Here is a 19,267-nt window from a genome sequence, read left to right as displayed (position 1 = left end):
CGGGAGTTCCACCGCCCACTGCATGCTTGGCTGCCCTGGCTAATATATCACAGGCTGCAGCGCCACTGAGGCCGGCTCTGTTGTTCTTGGCCAGCCTGGGGGCATTGCTGGCGGCGATGGAATAAGCATGTGGGAGCTGGATGGAGGGAGGCCTGTGGACCTGCAGCTGCCCCGGGGGCTCCAGGCTCTGGGGTCTCATCTCCAGCAGCTCCCCAGCATGGAGCCCTTCCCTCCAGCTGCCCCTGCAGGGAGCTGCCGCCCTGCAGGCCAGGCCAGAAGCCTCCAGGCAGGCTGAGCTGGAGCTGGATTCCTGTCCCAGCTAGACCAGGACGGAGTCAGTTTAGGGCCCCCTGGGGCCAATGGCAAGTCAAGCCAGTTTGTCCTTCTGCTGAGCTGGCCAGGTGACATCACACCCATCTACACTTGTCACCGTCTCCCCCCTCATCTGTGCTGCCCTCCAGCTGCCCCAATGGCCATGCAGAGCCTGACCCATGCCAGGCCTCATGAACTGAGCCCTGGGAGAGGGGAGACCTGCCCCATGCTGCTTCCCAGCCCCTTGAGGCCCTGGCTCCCCAAACCCTGGGGCTGAGGGATGCCCACTCAGAGCCGTTCTCCTTGCCTGCTCCCTTTCGACGTCCTGCCTGATCGGTATTTGCCAAGAGGCCCGTGGGGCACAGGGGTGCGCGGAGGAGTCAGCCAGCAAGGGAGGGGCCGGCCTAGTCTCAGCTGACCCCACGCTCAGGCCCGGAGCCACCGGCGGATAAATCGCTGCCCAGATTCCGGCTCACAGCCCCAGCCAAGGGAACACAGCAAAGCTGCCAGCTCTGCCCACAGAAACCGAGCTCCACCCATGGGCCTCTGGGACAGCCGTGGGGCCGGGAAGGGGGCTGGGCTCCCTTCTACCTGAGAGCCCCTCACGTCCCTGCAGGGCCCGACTCTGGCCCCAGCCACGTCGGTGTAAACATAGAGATGATAGAGCCACTCTCTTGCCCGCTCCGTCTGGAGCCTCAGTCCGACGGCAGAGTCCCCGGCGGAGTCAGGGCTGCCCATTAACCTGCGACTGACGCGGGGAAGGGGCCTGCTGGAGTCCCAGCCCCAGGGACACTGAACCTGGGCTGCACCAAGGCAGCATCATCAGGGCCAGTCCTGCCCTGGCTGGGTGGGATGGGAGCCGGGGGCTTTCCCAGCTCCCCTCGGGTCAGACTTGAGGGGTCTTGGGGAAGGTAAGAGAGTCCCGAGCGCAGGAGGACCCAGCCTGGCTCTGGGCTTGGAAACCAGGATGGGGTGCGGGAGGAGGGGTTTAGAGCGAGGATTCTGCTCAACCCGCCCTAGCAAGACAGACGGCAGATCCCTGGGCAGGCCCAGGCTGCAGAACCCCCCGATCCACGGAGGGAGGTGCTGTGGGGGGAAGGTTGGGGGTCATGCCTCTCCGGGGGAGCCAACTGCGGGGCCTCAGACCGAAGGAGCAGGGCCAGGGGCAGCCAGCCCTCAGCGCCACACAGCATGCAACACCGCTCCGGTGGCAATTTAAAGGGCCCAGGGCTGCCACTCTCTACCTCTGCTTGAAGCAACCACCCCCTTCCCACCCTCCCTCGCCGGCAGCCTGACTCTACAGGAAATGGCGTGTGGTGCCAGGGTTGTATGGCTAGATACCGGTGACAGACAGACAGGCAGAAAGTAGAGGGATAGATAGACAGACAGACAGACAGAGTGTACAGGCCAGACAGACAGACAGGCCCATCAGCAGGCCCAGATCCTGCAAGGGAGCAAGCAGCCGTGGGCTTGTCTGCATCTCGTCTGCAGCGTGGCTGCGTGGAGCACTCAGCAGCTGGCTCCCAGGCAGCTCCCACCGAGGGCCGCTAACTCTGACTGAAGCTATTTTCGCCCAGCAGGACGTAATGTCATTTTCTGAGCATCTCCTATGCACATGGCCTGGTCGCTTTCGATGGCCACGGGGAGATCGATGCCGGTTTGGGGAGACGCCAGGCCGATCCTGTTGAGCTGGCGGCCTTACTCCTATGCTGAAGCCCCTGCGAGAGAAAAGGCTGCCTTCTACACTTGGAAGGACGAGGAGGTCAGTGGGTCTGTCCGGCTCACTCCTCCTGCTGCCCAAGAGAGGGAAACAAGCCAGCGGTCAGTGCTGGGGGACAGAATCCAGGGTCCTGGTCCTGGCTCGGAGAGGGGAGTGTGGTCTAATGGTTAGAGCGGGAGCATGCTGGGGGTAAGGACTCGTGAGTTCTATACCTGTGGCCTTGTCATGTGGTGAGCAAGGGAATTGTCTGGGATGCTTTGTGCACTGGGTGTGTGACTGGGTCGTCCCCTCGGCACCACTACCCAGGGGAAGGGCATGGGAGATCCGGCCAGGTACAGGGGACATGGAGTCGATAGCAGGGTCTGGGCAGCAGTCAGCCCGGTGTGATGACTGACCCTGCGGATCCAAACATTCCCCCCGCAGCCCCCGAAGGCTGCGCCCAGGAAGTTGGTGCAAGACCAGGGCACAGACTAGCCCCATGTGTCGGTAACAGCTGGGCAGAGCGTTTTTCCCATGAGTAAAAAGAGCTGGTGGGCTGATCCTCTCCCAGGGGACTGGACTCACTGGTGTGGGTCAGGGCTCAGGTGCTGGGCCCATCCGCTCCCACGGCTGAGTCACGCTTTCCCGCCACCCGTCCCCCTTCCATGGAGTCAAGAGGCATCAATGGGGAGAGGGGCGGAAGCAATGCCTGGCAGCAGGCCAGAGCCCTTCCTCTCCCAGCTGCCAAAGCCATCAGTGCGCAGCTGGCCTGGCTGGGAGTAGAACCAGGCTCTCCTGCGGCAGCGCCCCGCTCCCGGCTCTGGGGCCCGTGTGCCCTGCAAGCATCCCCACCAGCGCCCCGGCCAACTGGCTGGGGCCAAAGGGCTGGGCTCTGGGGCTGTTTAAGGGCAACGCAGGCCTTCAGGACCCTATCCCACCGCGCAGGGTGCTAGCCCAAACCGCTACTCCCCAGCCTTGGAGCCACAGCGACCCCGAGTCAGCTGGCTAGGGGTGGGGCGGGTGGCTAAGTCCCATGTAGATATATGCTAGGCCAGTGGTTTTCAAAGTACGGGGCGCGCCCCAGGACGGGGTGGTGGAATGCCAGGCCCTGGGTTGCTTTGTTGCAGGGTGACAAAAGGGGGTGGCTAAAGCAGGCGTCCTGCCTGCCCTGGAACCACAGACTGTGCTGCACCCCAGAAGTGGTCAGCAACCGGTCCAGCTCCTAGGCGGGAAGCTACTAGGGCTCCACTCACTGCCCTCCCCCTTAGCACTGGCTCTACACTCCCATTGGCTGGTTCCTGGCCAATGGGAGCTGGGGAGGATGATGCCAACATGTGAGAGCAGCGTGCAGAGTCACTTGGCACCTCTGCCCAGGACTCGGGGATGCTACTGGCTGCTGCCGGGCACAGCGCAGTCGGACGGGCCAGGACAGGCGGGAAGGCAGCCTTAGAATCCCCGCTGTGCTCTTGGCTGTGAGTCACTGGAGGAAAGCCCCCCAATCTCCTGCCCCAGCCCTGAGCCCCCTCCTGCATCCCAAACCCCTCATCACCAGCCCCTCACTCCAGTGCAAAGATACAATTATGTTGGGTCAAGGGCATCAACAATTTTCTTCAACTGGGTCGTGAGAAAAAGAGTTTGAAAACCGCTGGCCTAAGCCCTCCCCTAGCGCTCCATGGGACAGCGAACCACACCCAGTAGGTGTGTGGGTTACACATGGTTCAGACCCTGCACTGCTTTGGGTCGAGGGCTATGGGCAGGGTGACTCTGGGCAGAGCTCCCGACAGGGGTCAGACGCCATCCGGCTGGCTGGGTAACCATGTGGGACTGGAGCCCAGGGCCAGGGCTGAGTAGGGGAATCAGGGATCCCATCTAAGTGATATGAAGGGGTGAGGCCTGAGCATAGGCACCGACTCCATCCGTGTTCCAGGGCTGGAGCACCCATGAGGAGAGGTTAGCAGGTACTCAGCATCCACCCGCTGCCAAGTCTCCCCTCCCCGTTGTGCCTCTCGCCTGCCAGCAGCTCCTCCCCATCCCCAGGCTGTCAAAATGTAGTATTTTAGTGTTGGAATCGGAATATAAGGATGGTAATAAGTCCTATATAGTGATTTCACTTAGAAGTTCTGTGTGCTTCTGTTTCACCCTGCCAGCCACCCTTCATGATTAGCAGGAAGGTCATTTCTTTATCTTAGAACCTGGTTTTATTACAATGTTTTCTACAAGGTCTTGTTTCTTGTCAGCCTTACACATTACGCTGTGTTTCTGGTCTGGTGGCAAGCAAAGTTGTGTGAGGCTCTTCTGCTATTTCTCTAGTATCCATACAAACCTCTCTAAAATGTAAACCTGTCTGAAATCTCTGCAACATTGCTTGGCGAGAGGGAAGGAGGTGTGCAAAGTGGAGGATAAGAGTGAAAGCCGCAAATGTCCAGATGGTCAAGAAGAAGGGAGAAATTTGGAGACAGCCGGAAAGCAACTATGGTGCCCGATGCTAAATGAATTAGCAGAACTGACAAACCGTGGAGACAGGCAGACACTCCCAAAGGTGAAACTACAAACAAGAGATAACTGTAGGAAGCCTGACAATTACCAGCAAAGGATAACTGTGGGAAAACCCCTGAGATTAAAACCGCTTAAGGATCAGCAATTGCAGCATGACATTGCAAGACCCATACACTCAAATGGGAATTCACAAGAATAAAGATGGGTGTTTTGGCATGGTTCCCTGGGTTCAGTCTAGGGATGTTAAATTTAGATTAATTGGCTAATCAAATAGTCGATGCAATTTGCATTGACTCTCCGATTAGTCGATAAGGGCACCTCCACCTATGAAGTGTAACAACAGCCCCAGGGCTGTTGCTACACTTCAAAGATGAAAGTGCTAGGGAAAGCACAAGGCCAACAGGGTCCCCACTGGCCCCGTGCACCACACGGCATTTCAAAGCAGCAGTGCCGCATGGAGCCTGGGTTCAGCAGGTGAATCCCCAGCTGACTCTGGGATGCACGTGGTGTTTCAAAGCAGCAGACCCCGGGCTCCACACGGTGCTGCCACTTTGAAGCACCCCCTCCTCTTCCCATCCCCTCTTGCTGCCTCTTTCTGATAGAGGCAGCAAGATGGGGGGAAGTGACTAGTCGACTAGTCAGTCACATCCCCACCGCACAGGACGCTAGCCCAAACCGCTAGTTCAGTCCTGCAAAGCCTTGGAGCACGGGATCATGACCAACAGAGCCCACTTCCTCGCTTCTGTTCAATCTACCAGCCCACTAGATTGTCTCTAGCCATGACTAACTGTTAACTATAAAACCATCTGCAGGACCTGTGTGTGTGAGTGAGTGAATGTATATGCTGCTTTTCATGTTGTATTTTCAAGAAATGCAGCATATTGCCTTTTCCTCTGAAAAAGATCCCAGGTGCTTCTTATAAGCATAACACCAGCATCTCCCGCCCACTGCACACAGCTGTTTTGAGGCATTCGGGACGCTCCAGGAAGGAGGGAGAGGAATGAGGACCAAGTACGCTCAGCGGAGGAGGTGGGGAAGAGGTGGGTTGAGGGCAGGAGCTTGGGGGAAGGGGTGGAACGAGGTAGGGCTCGGGATTGGAAGAAGGGGTGGAATGAGGTAGGGCTAGGGATTGGGGGAAGGGGTGGAATGAGGTAGGGCTAGGGATTGAAGGAAGGAGTGGAGTAGAAGCAGAACCAAGGTCGGGGCGAGTCGAGCACCCCCCAAGTGAGAGGGAAGATGAGCGCCAGTGGACATGTAACCCTGTGGAGAGTGCTCAGGACAGGGCTACACTGAAGTTAGACACTCGCTCGGGCTCGCGGGACTAGGGCTAAGGGAACTTTTAATTGCAGAAAAGATGTTTCATTGCAGAGAAGACGCTTGGGCACAGGCTGGACCCTGGGCTCTGGGACACTATAAACACCTAGCGAAACAGCCCCTTAGCCCAAGCCCCCCAACGCTGAGCTCATAGGCAGTGGCCAGCCACAGGTCTTCCATTGCTCTGGGACACCACAGCCACGTGTCCCACACTCGCCAGCCAGTGGCCCGAGTGAGCTCTCTAGCGCCATCTATTGATGAACTGGAGGAAAAGGTCTCGCGAGCTGGCCTTATTTGCATAAAAGCTTCAGAGGGGTAGCCGAGTTAGTCTGTAACTGGAAAAACGTTAAAAACAACGAATAGTCCTGCAGCACCTTAGAGACTAACACAACATGTAGCTGGTCTCCGAAGAAGTGGGTTGTGCCCACCAAAGCTCACGATTCCATCTACATGTTTTGTTGGTCGTTAAAGTGCTGCTAGACTATTCCTTATTTGCATAGACACACCTCCTGTGCCATTGCTGGCTCTTTGGGATTAAAATTCATGCAAGACATGGAGATGGGGATAATGAAACAGGAATATCCCCATCGGGCAACCGAAGGACAGCAGAATGGTCCTTACGGGGCCCTGATTGAAGGAGGTCAGCATGACTGAGTCTTGCCGCTAGCTGTGAGGTAGGGAGCCAATGCCACATAAACTGGAGGTTTGTATTCAAGAGTCGGGACGGGGGAGGGGGTTAAGTTGGGATTTTGAGTGCTTGAAAGCAAAGCTGAGGAGTCCAAGTGACCCCTAGAGATAAACTCCCCAAGGTCTGGGCTATGCTATAAATGTAGGTCTGTATGCCGAGGGGTGTGAAAAATTCACACCCTGTAGAGGTCTAGCTCCACTGACCTAGCTCTCCCCACCCCCAGACAGCAGAGGTCCATGAAAGAATTCTTCCATTGACCTTCAGGGAGGTGGGTTACTTACACTGATGGGAGCCCCCCCCCGTCCGATCGGTGCAGGTAGCGTCTACACAGCAGCACCGGACTGTTTTAAGTGGAGACCTACTCTGATAAACTGATGTCAGGGACCGAGTCTCAGGGCACGTCTACACCTAAAGCACGTGGGAGGCGTTCTCCAGTCGGCTAAGGTAATCCAGTAGCTAGGTCGGCGGCAGGACAGTTTCAGTGTACCAGGGGATGCTGTGGTTCATTGCATGCAGGCTGGGTGCTTTGAGTGGAACCTGCTACCATGGGAGAATTCGTCTTTGCCCAGTTCCCAGGTGGAGACTCAGACTGCTTCTTTCTTGTAGCATCCAGAGGGACCCCTGGATACTGACCTCAGCCCCTGTTGATGCCAACACCCCCCCCACACACACACTTCTTATTCCCACACCATGCCCTCATATCCTCCTCCACCCCCTCCTCATTGCCTCTAAATTAAGCTAGAGTCTTTCTGGAGATTCCTCCTCCCTGGAGGGCTGCAGCCCCTCCTCCTCCCTATGCTCTCCCCACTAGCCCCATGTGTGACCCAGGGGCCGTCGCTCGGTGGGTTGTTAAAACCAGGTGCCAGCGCAGCTCCAAGCCTGCAAGGAGGGGCAGGGACTAAGCATGGAGGAGCAGGGACCAAGGGCCTCAGCCAGAACTTTGGATAATACACATGGGGATGCTCTGCCCTGACCCTCCCAGGGCCAGTGCCCTGCCTCAGCCCCCCTTGACCAGCACTGACTCACTGATACCCCCAAACCTGTGGCCCCACAGCCGTTTCCATGAGGGGCAGGCATGGGAGGGAGGAGCCAAGGGGCACAACCGGCTTTTCCTAGAAGTGCGAGGGTGGGGCATGCAGCTAACGTGTCGGCCAAAGCAGCTGGGAGAGGCTGGCACAGCGCAGCTGGGAGGCGCTGGCTGGGGCCGTCTGCCTTTCGGCTCTGGGCCGAGTGCGCTGCCGGGCCGGGGGAGGAGAGGGCTGGAGGAAAGGAGATTCAGACGGGTGCAGGGAAAGCAGATGTGAGGGGGAGGGGCAGGAAGGGGGGCAAGGGAGCTAAGGGAGAGGGAAGGCCCTGGATGATGGGGGCTGCTGGGGAAAATGAAAGGGAAAATTAAGAGCCAAGAGCAGCAGGGAGGAGGGAGGGAGAAGTTGTATGTGCAGGGGGGTGGGGGGTGTCAATGCAAAAGGCCAAGAAGACACGACATGGCTGTACCTGCATTTGCCGCTCAGTGCCATTTGCCCCACCCTCAGCCACAACTGTAGGGCCGCAGGGCCTCCATGCAGGATGGGGCAGAGGGGGCAGGCAAGGGAGGCCAGCAGGGAGAGGGGTCTGGCTGTCAAGGCCTGAACCAGCCCAAATCTGCTGCGGGATTTGCCCCTCAGCCAGGGAAATGCACGGGCTGAGCTCAGCTGGTCCAGGCTCGCCCTGGGCACAGTACCCCTCCCCCAGGGACGGCCCCTCTCTGACTTGCCAGGCTTTGGCAGTGGGGGGGAGGGGAGTCTGGCCCCACTGCCGCCCCCTGGGAAGGAGGAGGTCACAGGGCCCTGGATTCCAGACATGAGGCCCAAAGACCCAAGTGCATTTGGAGACTCAGGAACAGTCTTGCAGAGATGGAACAGGGGGTGCCCCTGGTCCTGGGGGAGGCCAGGCTGCCAGGTCATCCCTCTCAGGGTGCTGGCACATTGCTGGGAGCCAGCGGGCTCCCCTCCCTTGTTTTCACTGCCTTTGGAGGGCCTCACCCAACCCAACTCCACAGGGCTTTGCCCCAAATGCCCTCAATACATGTGGGTCTCCCATGGGGGCAGCAATGGCAAAAAGCAGGGGGCAAGGGGTCGCCCTGGGTCTGCCCCTGTCCAAGCCAGCTCTGCTGATCCCTTGATGCATTCCTAGCACAGGCTCTGGCTCACCCTGCTCTGCTGGGATGGAGGCCCGGCCTGGGACTGGAAGTCAGGACTCCTAGGTTATGTTCCAAGCCCTGGCACTGCAGTCCTCTGAGCCCTGGTGTAAGTCATGGCCCCTCTCCATGCCTCAGTTTCCCTACCTCTCCACTGGGGGTGGCGACACTGCTCCTCCTTCAGGGAGGGCTTTGAGATCTCTGGGCGAAAAGCCCTGCTCCATGCCAAGAGCCAGCCTGCCCAGAGCAGGAAGCAGGGACTTGCTTGGGTCAGACGGGGCACTCGGCTCTCCCAGAGGCTGCCTGGATACAGTGGAAGCCAGGAAATCAGCACTGCCAAGGCTCCTGGTCTCCACAGCACTCTGGAGATAGTTGGTGTTTTTCTTAAAGCTCCAGGTCCAGGAGTCATGTGGTTTGGGGTGAGAGTTACCTTCCAGCCCTCCTGATTCCAGGGCAGCCTAGGGCCATGATGCAGGAGGCAGAGGAGAGGACCTAGCAGTCAGGAGATTATTTTTCTGCAATGTCATGATTTTCTGTGGCCCGATTTCTGAATGTCTGGGGCTGGCAGAGCCACCCGGATTTGTCTCTAGGAGGATCCCAGCCTGGGCTGGCTGCGTGTCCTGGGCAAGGCACCCATCAATCTCCAGGCCAGCTCCTGACACAGAGTTACGAACAGTCAAAAAAAAACCCACTGTAAACGGGGCAAATTGCCAACTTCATGCTGCAAGGCTGGGCCCGCCGCCAGCCGTTTCTTGTTCCCACCTCCCCCTCCCAATTTCATTTTTAATTTAAAAACAAAACCAAACAACAACAAAAAATTAAAACAATTCGCTCTGCCAGGGGTAATTGCGTCAAGCCGCAGCAGATTGCAAAAAAAGTGTACTCCACTTCCATGGGATGTGACAGCCAATGGGGGCTGAGCCGCTCTCCAGACAGCTGTTAAAAGGGGCTCCCGCGCTGAGGAGCAGCCAGAGAAACTAAGAAAGAAAGAAAACCAACCTCAAGCTTGCAGGGATTTGCAGAGGGCTGTGAACTGGGACAGGGTTTCTAGAGGGAATAACTCAGCATCTGTGGAGACTTTTCCTTCTATTTCTTTGCAAAAAAGAGAAAACAAAACTTTTTTCCCCCCCAACCCAGATTTGAAAACTCGAGCACAGCAGCAGCCGGGGCTCCGCAAAGTCTCCCTGCCGTTTGCTGAAGAAACTATTCCGTGGAAGGGCTGGGCCTTGAAACAAAAGAGCTGAGAAGACTTTTTTTTTAATAAGCTATTTGAGGGGCCGGCCGGCCAGCCAGCGCGCGCCTCCTCCAGCTGCAGGGCCGCCTCGGCCAAGAACATCCCCAAGCGCACAGCCCAGCTGGCTCGCCCGGGAGCCGCTCTTTGGGGCTGCTAAGAGCGGGGGACAGAACCGATCTCCGGAGCAGGAGCCCCGGGCCCTGGTGGTTCATTGCAGCTAGTGAAGGGAAAGGCCCGGAGCTGCCCCGCAGGGGCATCGTAGCGATTGTGCGAGCGCATCGAGTCCCCTGTGGTGCGCCCATGGGAAGCCCGCTGTGCGCGCTATTGCCCGTGCTCCTGGCCGCCTGCTGCCACCTGGGGCTGGCCTCGGGGGAGCGCACCGGGGCCAGCGGCTACCGGGAGGAAATCGTGTTTCCGGAGCGGCTGGCGGGCGTGCCCGGGGAGGGGCAAGGGCGGCTCCTCTACCGCCTCCGCGCCTCTGAGGAAGAGCTGCTGCTGGAGCTGGAGCCGGACCCCAGCTTCCTGGCGGAGGGGCTGACCGTGCAGTACCTGGGGCCGCCCACGGCGGAGGACGGCGCGGCCGAGCCGGGCAGCTACTACACGGGCACGGTGAACGGCGACCCGGACTCGGTGGCGGCCGTGAGCTACGACGGGCTGTCGCTGCTGGGGGTGCTGCAGTACCGCGGCGCCGAGTACCACGTGCAGCCCCTGGCCCGCGGGCCGTCCAACGCGGCCCACGGGGCCGGCGCCCACGTGCTGCGGAGCAAGCGGCCGGAGAGAGCCCATGGCGCCAGGTGCAGCGTGGGGGCCCAGGCGCCGGACGAGGCACCAGCTGGGGGCAGGGAGCCCCGCGCCCCCGCAGCGGCCCGGAGCAGAGCGAAGGTAGGGGCGGGGCCGGGCGCTTGAGAGCAGGTGGGGCTGCCCCACGTGCGGCTTTTGGCCGGTGACCTAGGTCCTTGCTCCAGGTGCCGGGGAAATCCTGCAATGTGGCAGCCCGGCCAGATTGGCCCTGCCCTTTGGGAGGGGGGGTACCGGCTAGATTCCCGTCCCTGCGGATGGGGAGGGGCGGGGGGGCGGATGCGGGTGAGTTTCCCGTCCCAGAGTGGCAGGGGGTAGAGTTCCCAACTTTGGCTGGCCGCATTCCTGGAGGTGGCGTCACGGGACAGCATCTTTCATTAAGGATTAATCTTTGATTCCTGGCTAGCGGGGATCCCCAGCCTGGGGCAAGGAGGGGGCAGCTGTCCCCTCCCCCCTCCCCGGAGATAGTCCTGGAGGGCTGGCAACCTGATCCCAGCCACTTCCCTGTCCCTAGGGGGGGCGGATCCCGGCTACGTGCCAACCCAGTAGCAGGGCCAGGCTGCTGTGGGACACGCTGCCCCCTCCCTTTGGGTCACTGGATGATTCTCACCTTGGCCCTTTGCCTCCCAACCCAGCTGGGAGGGTGGCTGGCTGCCAGGGAAATCGCTGCTCCCCAACCTCCTACTCCTCCCCACTGCAGGAGCTGCCCTGGGGCATGCAGGTTGGCACAGGCTCCCAACTGCCCCCTGCACCTCACATTGGCCTCTGGCTGGGCTAGTCTGTCCCTGCTGTGGGAGGGGAGCAGGGTCTAGGGGTCAGAGCAGGGGGCCATGGGCTTTGGGTGCTATTTCCAGCTCTGCACAGACATAATGACCCCGGACAAGTCCCTTTCCTGCTCCGTGCCTCAGTTTCTCCCTTTATAAAATGGGGTTGAGCACATTCACGCCCCCTGGCTGAGATAGTGAGTGGTCTTAGCCCCTGGGCAAAGGCCAGGGACCAGCATACGGCACTGAAACCCGGCCACGAGGCAGGCAGCGCAGGTGCCCCTCGCCCACCTCTGACCCTCCCCCTCCCCTACAGCGGTTTGCCTCGGTGCCACGCTACGTGGAGATGCTGGTGGTGGCAGACGAGCACATGGCCCGGTTCCACGGCGCGGGACTCAAGCGCTACCTGCTGACCGTCATAGCTGCCGCTGCCAAGTTCTTCCGCCACCCCAGCCTGCGCAACCCGGTGACTCTGGTGGTGACGCGGCTGGTGGTGCTGGGGTCCGGCGAGGACGGGCTGCAGGTCACGTCCAACGCTGCCCAGATGCTGCGCAACTTCTGCCAGTGGCAGAAAGGGCTTAACAAGCCGGACGACGCCGACTCGGAGCACTTCGACACGGCCATCCTCTTCACCCGGCAGGTACGGCGCCCCCTCCGGCATGGCCCCTGCCCAGGGCCGCGCTCCTCCCAACTGTCCTCCCCGGCCGTAGGGGCTCAATGCCAGCTGCCCACAACGCATCCGCGAGGGCCAGTGCCAGCAGTGGGCATCGGGCTGAGAGGCCCAGGTGGGGGGCAGGCACCTGTTGGAGCAGGGGACCCATGGAGGGGCTTTCTGGTCAATCCCTGGGTGCCCCTCCCTCCCCCGGCTCACAGGGAAGTGGGGGTGGTGTGAGAGCAGCAAGCCTCAGGCCCAGGGGCGTGGCTGGCCCCACGCGGCAGGACCCCGTCCCAGCACCCCACATGCTCCAGCATGTTCTCTCCCACAGGACCTGTGCGGTGTCTCCACCTGTGACACGCTGGGCATGGCGGACGTGGGCACCGTCTGTGACCCCACCCGCAGCTGCTCCATCGTGGAGGATGACGGGCTGCAGGCGGCCTTCACTGCGGCACACGAACTCGGTAAGTGCCACCAGCCAGGCAAGGCCGGGTATCACGGGGCAGCGAGAGCCCAGAGTGCTGCCTAGCACGGAAGCTGAATCCGGCATGGCCAGGCTCAGCCGTTCCCTCTCCAGTGCTCACCCCAGCTCCATCTCTCCCCCTCGGCACACTGACTCCCCCCTGCCATCCTCCTCTGGCTCCATCTCTCCCCACCACGCGCTGACCTCCGCCCCACCCGCTCCATCACCCCCCCTCCCCTGCACAGCACATGGGATTGGAATCCAAGTATCACCTGGCTCAGCTGCTTGATTGCCCCCCAGCCTAGGGCTCTGTCTGCGTGCCCTCCCCACGGCAGCCCCCCCCCAGGCCGGGTCCCTGTGCCATACACTGACCCGTCTCCTCTCCCCCCGCCAGGCCACGTCTTCAACATGCTCCATGACAACGCCAAGCCCTGCGAGGAGCTGAACCGCCGCGAGGGCAGTGCCCGCCACATGATGGCGCCAGTGATGTCCTATGTGGACCCCGACCAGCTGTGGTCGCCCTGCAGCGCCCGCTTCATCACGGATTTCTTGGACAACGGCCACGGTAAGGACCCTCCGGGAGCCTGGAGCCATGACACGGCTGGCCGGAGCCAGGCACAGCGTGGGCAGGGCCTGGGCAAGCTTCTCCAAAGCTGCAATGCCAGTGCCACTCAATCTAGACCGGCAGCCCCTTGCTGGCCCAGCCTGAACTCCCCTCTCCCAGCTCTGCCCTTGCCCCTTCCTCATGACCTGTAGCACTTTGCTGGCCCAGTCCGGAGCTCCACTCCCCCAGCTGTGCTCTTGCCCCCTCGCTCCCAGCCTTGTGCCCCCCACCATGTGTATAGCTCGGCTCCCCTGGCCCGACAGCCCCTTGGCCAGCCCATGCCAGCAGGGGCAAACACCTGTGCACAAGGAACTGGGCTGAGACCTTTCCCTGGCAGCCCTGGGCCCAGCAGCTGCTGTGGCAGTCAGGCTAGAGCTGAGCCAGCCCTAGGAGGGGCGTCTCTGCCCAGGCACATTCTGCTGCCCAGCACTGGTTTGGGGATGAGTTCTCCCCCCCCCCCCCAGCCTTTACCCAGCTACCCCTGCACCAAGCAGGCGGGGGAGCCCTGACACTGGTCACCCCTTGCTGGCCCTGCCCTGGCCTGTCTGTGTCGGATGCCCGGGCCCCTCATGTGCCAACCTGCTCCCTCCCGACAGGTCACTGCCTCCTGGACAAGCCTCGTGAGCCCCTGCGCCTGCCGGCCCCCTTCCCCGGCAGCGACTACGATGCAGACCGGCAATGCCAGCTGACCTTTGGGCCTGACTCCCGCCACTGCCCCAACCTGAATCCGCCCTGCTCCTCCCTGTGGTGCACGGGCAAGATCAACGGGCAGTTTATGTGCCAGACCAAGCACTTCCCCTGGGCGGATGGCACGGCCTGTGGGCAGGGCAAGACCTGCATGAGCGGGCGCTGCATCAGCAAAGGGGAGATGAAAGCCTTCAACGTGAGTATGCTGCTGCCCCGGGGGCAGGAAGGGGCATGGGGGCACCAGAGGTGGGGGAGGGTTGAGGACTGGCAGAGCGAGGAGGGAGCAGGGTGGGGGTGGGGGTGGGGGCTTGGGGACTGGGAGGGAAGGACACCCCTCCCCCGTACACCTCCCTGCTTCTCCGCTGCAGGACGCGCCAGGTGCCTAGGTCCGGAGCGCTCCCTGGCTGCTGTGCGGCTCTGTCTCCCCCACCCTTGTTGCTAACCCTGCTCCATCTCTCTCCCTACAGACTCCCACCCCCGGTGGCTGGGGACCTTGGGGCCCGTGGGGCGAATGCTCGCGGAGCTGCGGGGGGGGCGTGCAGTTCTCCACCCGCGAGTGTAACAAACCCGTCCCGCGCAACGGCGGCAAGTACTGCGAGGGCAAGCGCACCCAGTACCGCTCCTGCAGCACCAAGGAGTGCCCCGACGGCACCGGTGAGTGGGGGGAGCACGTCCGTGCGGGCAGCTTTTCCCCTCCTGCCACAAGGACCCCGGAGCTCCTGCACGGCTAGTACAGCGTCTCCCTCTGCTCTGAGCACGAGCCCTCCTTGTGGGTGGACTGGGACCAGCTGGCACCCCGGGAGCTCAGAGAGGCCCCGCACCCCTGGCTGTAATACCCCAGCAGCCAACTCTCCTTCCCCAGCCAGAGCCGCAGCTGCAGGGAGGGCTGACAAAGCGGGGAGCCCTTGGGAAGTGCTTGTGGGCTGCGCTGCCCCCAGCTGGACGCAGGGCCAGGGGAAGGGTCAGGCTGTGTTAGGCCCTTCGCCCCCAACAGTGTCTCCCAGTGTCTGGCCCAGGCTTTGTGGGGGATGGTGTACAGCGGTGGCAGGGAAGGGGGCACTCCCCAAGAGCGCCCAGCACGGCCCCATGCTGACCCCTTCCCCCCCCCCCCCCCATTTCGTTCCAGCCCTCACTTACCGGGAGCAGCAGTGCGCCAGGTACAACCACCGCTCAGACCTGTTCAAGGGCTTCCCTGCGCCCATGGACTGGGTGCCCCGCTACAGCGGTGTGGCCGAGAAGGATCAGTGCAAGCTGACGTGCCAGTCGCGGGCGCTGGGCTACTACTACGTGCTGGAGCCGAGGGTGAGTGAGGGCTCCCGGCGCTGTCCCCTCACGGGGGGCACGGCCTGCGTGCAGCTGAGCCAGGGGGCGGGGAGAGGATCCGGCCGGCGCCTCACTGACTCTGTGCCTGTCTCCAGGTGGCGGACGGGACGCCCTGCTCCCCCGACAGCACCTCGGTCTGCGTGCAGGGGCGCTGCATGCACGCCGGCTGCGACCGCGTCATCGGCTCCAAGAAGAAGTTTGACAAGTGCATGGTGTGCGGGGGAGACGGGTCCCACTGCTCCAAGATCTACGGCTCCTTCGCCAAGCCCCGGTGAGTCCCCACCCCGCACGTCGCAGGCTGGCATGCATGCAGCGCCGAGACCCCCGCGTCCAGCTCCCTGCTGCCTCGGATGCTTTGGAAGGGCACATTCGGGCCTGGGGGTACCAAGGTGCTAAGAGCCAGATCTGCCAAGCCCGAGCAGGGCCAGGACCAAGGGCCAAAGTAAGGCATGGCCGGCTGGGGGCAGGCCTCGGGATGCTGCCTATACCGAGGGCAGCGCAGCCACAGTGTCTCCAGGCCCCAGCCCTGGTGCTTGGGCAGCCAGCAGCGCCGTGGCTACACTCCCATCCTGAGTTCCTCCTCCCGCCCTCCAGCCTGAGCCCCACCCCCCTGCCCTGAGCCCCCTGCATTCCATCCCACCCTTTCATCTCTTGCAGGTACTGTCCTATCACCCCCCGCCCCACGGCTCTGCCATCACTCCTCAATCCTGACCCGGACCCCCTCCCCCAGCCTTGCCAACGCTTCTCAGTCCTGACGCGCAGCCCCCCAGCTCTGGGCCCCCCCCATCCAGCTCTGCCAACGTTCCTCAGTTGTAACCCACAGCCCCCCCCCCCCAGGTCTGCCCTGCCCCAGCTCTGCCAATGCTTCACGAACCCAGTCCGTAGCGCTGGGCTCTCCCAGTTCTCTCCCCGCCGGGAGCAGCGGCAGCCCATGGGCATGGGGGTGGGGGAATCGTGCCAAACTCATTCGCCGCCTGCTGGAACGGGCGCCGGAGCCCACGTCCCCCGGGTTCCGCTCAGGGCTGGCAGCTGGGGCCCTGCCTCTGCTTCCCCTGCGGCATCCTGACCCCCGCCTCTCTCTGCCTCGCAGCTACGGTTACAACGACGTGGTGACCATCCCGGCTGGGGCCACCCACATCCTCATCCGCCAGACCAGCAGCTCCGCCACGACCAGCGATGGCATCTACCTGGCGCTGCGGCGGCCGGACGGCACCTACGCCCTGAACGGGAACTACGTCCTGGTGCCCTCGGAGCTGGACGTCAGCCTGGCAGGCAGCGTGACACTGCGCTACAGCGGGGCCACCAAGGCCGTGGAGACCATCACGGGCCACGGGCCACTCCAGGAGCCACTCACCCTGCAGGCACTGGTGGTGAGCGACCAGAAAGCCCCCCGGCTCAAATACACCTTCTTCGTGCCCAAGCAGAAGCGGCTGACACAGCAGTGGCTGAAGCAGAAGGCCCAGATCCTGGAGATCCTGAGGAACCGCCGTGGCCACAAGTAGCCCCCCCGGGGGACCCAGGCCATTAACCCTTTAGCTCACAGCTGGAGTGGCCATGCCTGGTGCAGCTTCCCCGGTACTGGAGCCCCTCTCAGACTCAAATGCTGGAGCCTTCAGCCCGGGCTTCCCCGGGGTCACCTCAGCCATGCCAGTGCTGCGTGGGACAGAGCTCTGTGTCCGGCCATTGGAAGGGGAATCCGCGCTGGGAACGTCTGTGGAGCTCCCAAAGGGAACTGTTTTGGAGGGACAGGGGGGCGCTCGCCCTTGCTGGGTCTCTATTTATTCAGGTATTTATTCCTGCCTTGGCCGTGGGCGCTGTCCACGGTACGTCACTCAGCACCTTCCTTCTGCCTGGCTGAGACCTCGCAAACTCACCCCACCTGCAGCCAGGAAGCACATTTTGAATTGGTTTCTACCTCAGCCCCCCCGCAAGCCTCCCCCCTGGAGCTGGGTCTCACATCATTCATTGGCGTGCTGGGCAGCAGAGGACTGACAGGCCACGGCCAGGGCTGGGAGGGGCAGGCAGGACGCGGCCCCGCCGTTGCGGAGAGAAATCTGAGGGCCGAGGGAGGGCCCTGCGGCTAACGTCCCCCGGGGCTGTGGGCCAGGCCTTGCGGCATGTGAGCCCAGCACTGTCTGGTCTCGGTGCTACACTGGCAGCCAGGCAGCGCCCAATAGCAGATAGGAAGCCAGCTTCCCCCCGCTGGTTTAGGCCGCGCCTGTGGCTGCCCATGCAGCAAAGGAGGGACTGCGGGAAATAATTTAAGGTCTATTTAAAGCAAAGCCGCCTCTTGCCGGGCGAGTCCCTGCTGGCACGGCTGCGCCCGGTTTGCACCTGTTGTGTTTTTCTATTAATTATTGTTCTTATTTTTTGTAATAAAAACCTGCCAAATTTATTTATAAAACACACTTGTCACCTGGTTACTGGACGAATGGGAGCCACGTGCCGCCCTGCCACAACACCCCAATAGCACCCAGCACGCTGGAGCCGGGCCGGAGCAGCCCCACCTCTGCCCCACCCTTACCACTCCCCCTGCTGGGAGAGGCCAGGGCGGGTAGCCCGCAGCTCCCCTTTCCCTACTGCGGTCCAGCTCCCTGGACAATGTTATGGCTCAATAACAGACCAGCCCCTGGGAGAAGGCCCAGCATGGGGTAGGGAGGGGAGGCTGAGGGGCTTGTGCTAGTCCCCAGCAAGCTGGGAGTCCAGAGCCCTGCTGGGAGGCTGCTCTCTGGCCCCTGGGAAGGTCAGCACTCCAGGCTGTGGTGGGGCAGCACCTGCTTGGGGAAGGGGACAGACTCACACACCCCACTGCCTGGGCACCTGGCCCCGTGGGGCACGCAGCACTGGAGGTCTGTGGAGGATGGGGCAATCCCAGTTCCAGCTCAGCCAGCTTGCTGTGGCCAAGGGCTGCCCACCATAGGCCTGGGCATCAGCTCCTGGCCCCTCCTTTGCTCCCCAATCCAGATGGCAGAGCCACGTCCTGCCCCATCCAGCAGGGGCTCGGGGGGTTGTGTCCCTAGAGATCCAGCATGCAGGTGAGCGGCTGCTGACCCCCACGGCTACAGCTCTGCAAACACCATGTCCCAGGGGCTCCGGGCCCTGCTGGGGCTGATAAACTTCCCCCTCCAGCTCTGTCCTCTCCCTGAGAGCTGCACTAGGGGATCAAGCCCCTCACCCCATCACTGTTCCAGGAGCAGAGCCCAGTCCCCACCGTGCCCAGAGCTGGCTGCATGGTGCTCCCCGGCAGTGCCCGGCTGGTGCCATGGTCTATAGCTGGTGACTCCTGCTCCCACCCATCTCTGGGACCAGTGCAGCCCCCGACTGCCCCAGGACCCTCCCCCAGCTGCAGGGGCTCAGCCCGGACAGTTCTGGGCATGGGGCAGGACTGACTGTGCCAGGGTCCCTGCTTCGGGCCAGCCGTGCCACACCGCGGCCGGGGGGAGGGAGGGGATCCAGCCGTGCTGGCAGCAGACAGGGACGGGAGCTGCAGCTGCTGCTGGCAGGCCGATCCAGGGAGCTGTATGGGGGTGAGGGCAAAAGTGCTGTTGGAGCTGTCCCTTCCCAGCGCTCCCTGCCCGGCGAGCTTTGGCCCCAGCCCTCAGTGAGCGTGGGAGCGGCGCCAGCCCCTGCCCTGCTCCCCAGGAGCTTGCTCCGAGCCAGCTGCCCGGCCCACGTGGCTTCCATTGCTGCTCTCCCCCCACTTTGTCCCGCCCCCAGTGGGCAGCTGCAAATTCAAACCCCCACCCTTCTCCACAGCGCAGCTATGCTGGCTTCATTGGGCACCGTCCCGGGCTGAACTGCCTCCCTCGGGCGCCGGCTCCATGCTCCCCATCCTGCCCCTCAGGCAGCAGCTGCCATGAGCCATGTGGAACTGGCTCACGCTGGGCCGGCCCTGGTGGGGCTAGTGTTCCATGGGGCAGCCCGGTGCTGCCCGTAGAGGGACCATGCAGCCACGCCAGGGCAGTGCGGTCAGTGAAGCCAGGACGGCACTAGGACCTGCGGGAGCTGGGCATGCAAGGGAGGGTGGCAGGGAGCCTCGCCAGAAACCGGCTCG

At 62.2% G+C, this 19,267-nt stretch overlaps 1 protein-coding gene across 1 annotated transcript; it reads left to right on the top strand.

The window, feature by feature from the left end:
• Positions 1 to 9,647: 9,647 nt before the first annotated feature.
• ADAMTS4 (ADAM metallopeptidase with thrombospondin type 1 motif 4) lies at positions 9,648 to 17,617 on the top strand. The gene is made up of 9 exons (XM_075908467.1): positions 9,648 to 10,801; positions 11,798 to 12,121; positions 12,468 to 12,600; positions 12,994 to 13,164; positions 13,800 to 14,086; positions 14,358 to 14,544; positions 15,017 to 15,192; positions 15,309 to 15,484; positions 16,304 to 17,617. The coding sequence occupies exons 1-9, from the start codon at positions 10,220 to 10,222 to the stop codon at positions 16,713 to 16,715; spliced, it is 2,448 nt and encodes an 815-aa protein (XP_075764582.1). The 5' UTR covers positions 9,648 to 10,219; the 3' UTR covers positions 16,716 to 17,617.
• Positions 17,618 to 19,267: the final 1,650 nt, after the last annotated feature.

The sequence above is a fragment of the Pelodiscus sinensis genome, chromosome 24 (assembly GCF_049634645.1).
Source record: "Pelodiscus sinensis isolate JC-2024 chromosome 24, ASM4963464v1, whole genome shotgun sequence".
Classification (NCBI taxonomy): domain Eukaryota; kingdom Metazoa; phylum Chordata; order Testudines; family Trionychidae; genus Pelodiscus; species Pelodiscus sinensis.
This window is presented reverse-complemented; position numbering and strand designations above follow the sequence as displayed.

Excerpts from the sequence above, each read along its gene's own strand:
- ADAMTS4 (XM_075908467.1), top strand. The coding sequence starts at position 10,220 with ATGGGAAGCCCGCTGTGCGCGCTATTGCCCGTGCTCCTGGCCGCCTGC. Across the intron at positions 10,802-11,797 it reads CGGCCCGGAGCAGAGCGAAG|CGGTTTGCCTCGGTGCCACG; the intron begins GTAGGGGCGGGG and ends CCTCCCCTACAG. Across the intron at positions 15,193-15,308 it reads ACTACGTGCTGGAGCCGAGG|GTGGCGGACGGGACGCCCTG; the intron begins GTGAGTGAGGGC and ends GCCTGTCTCCAG.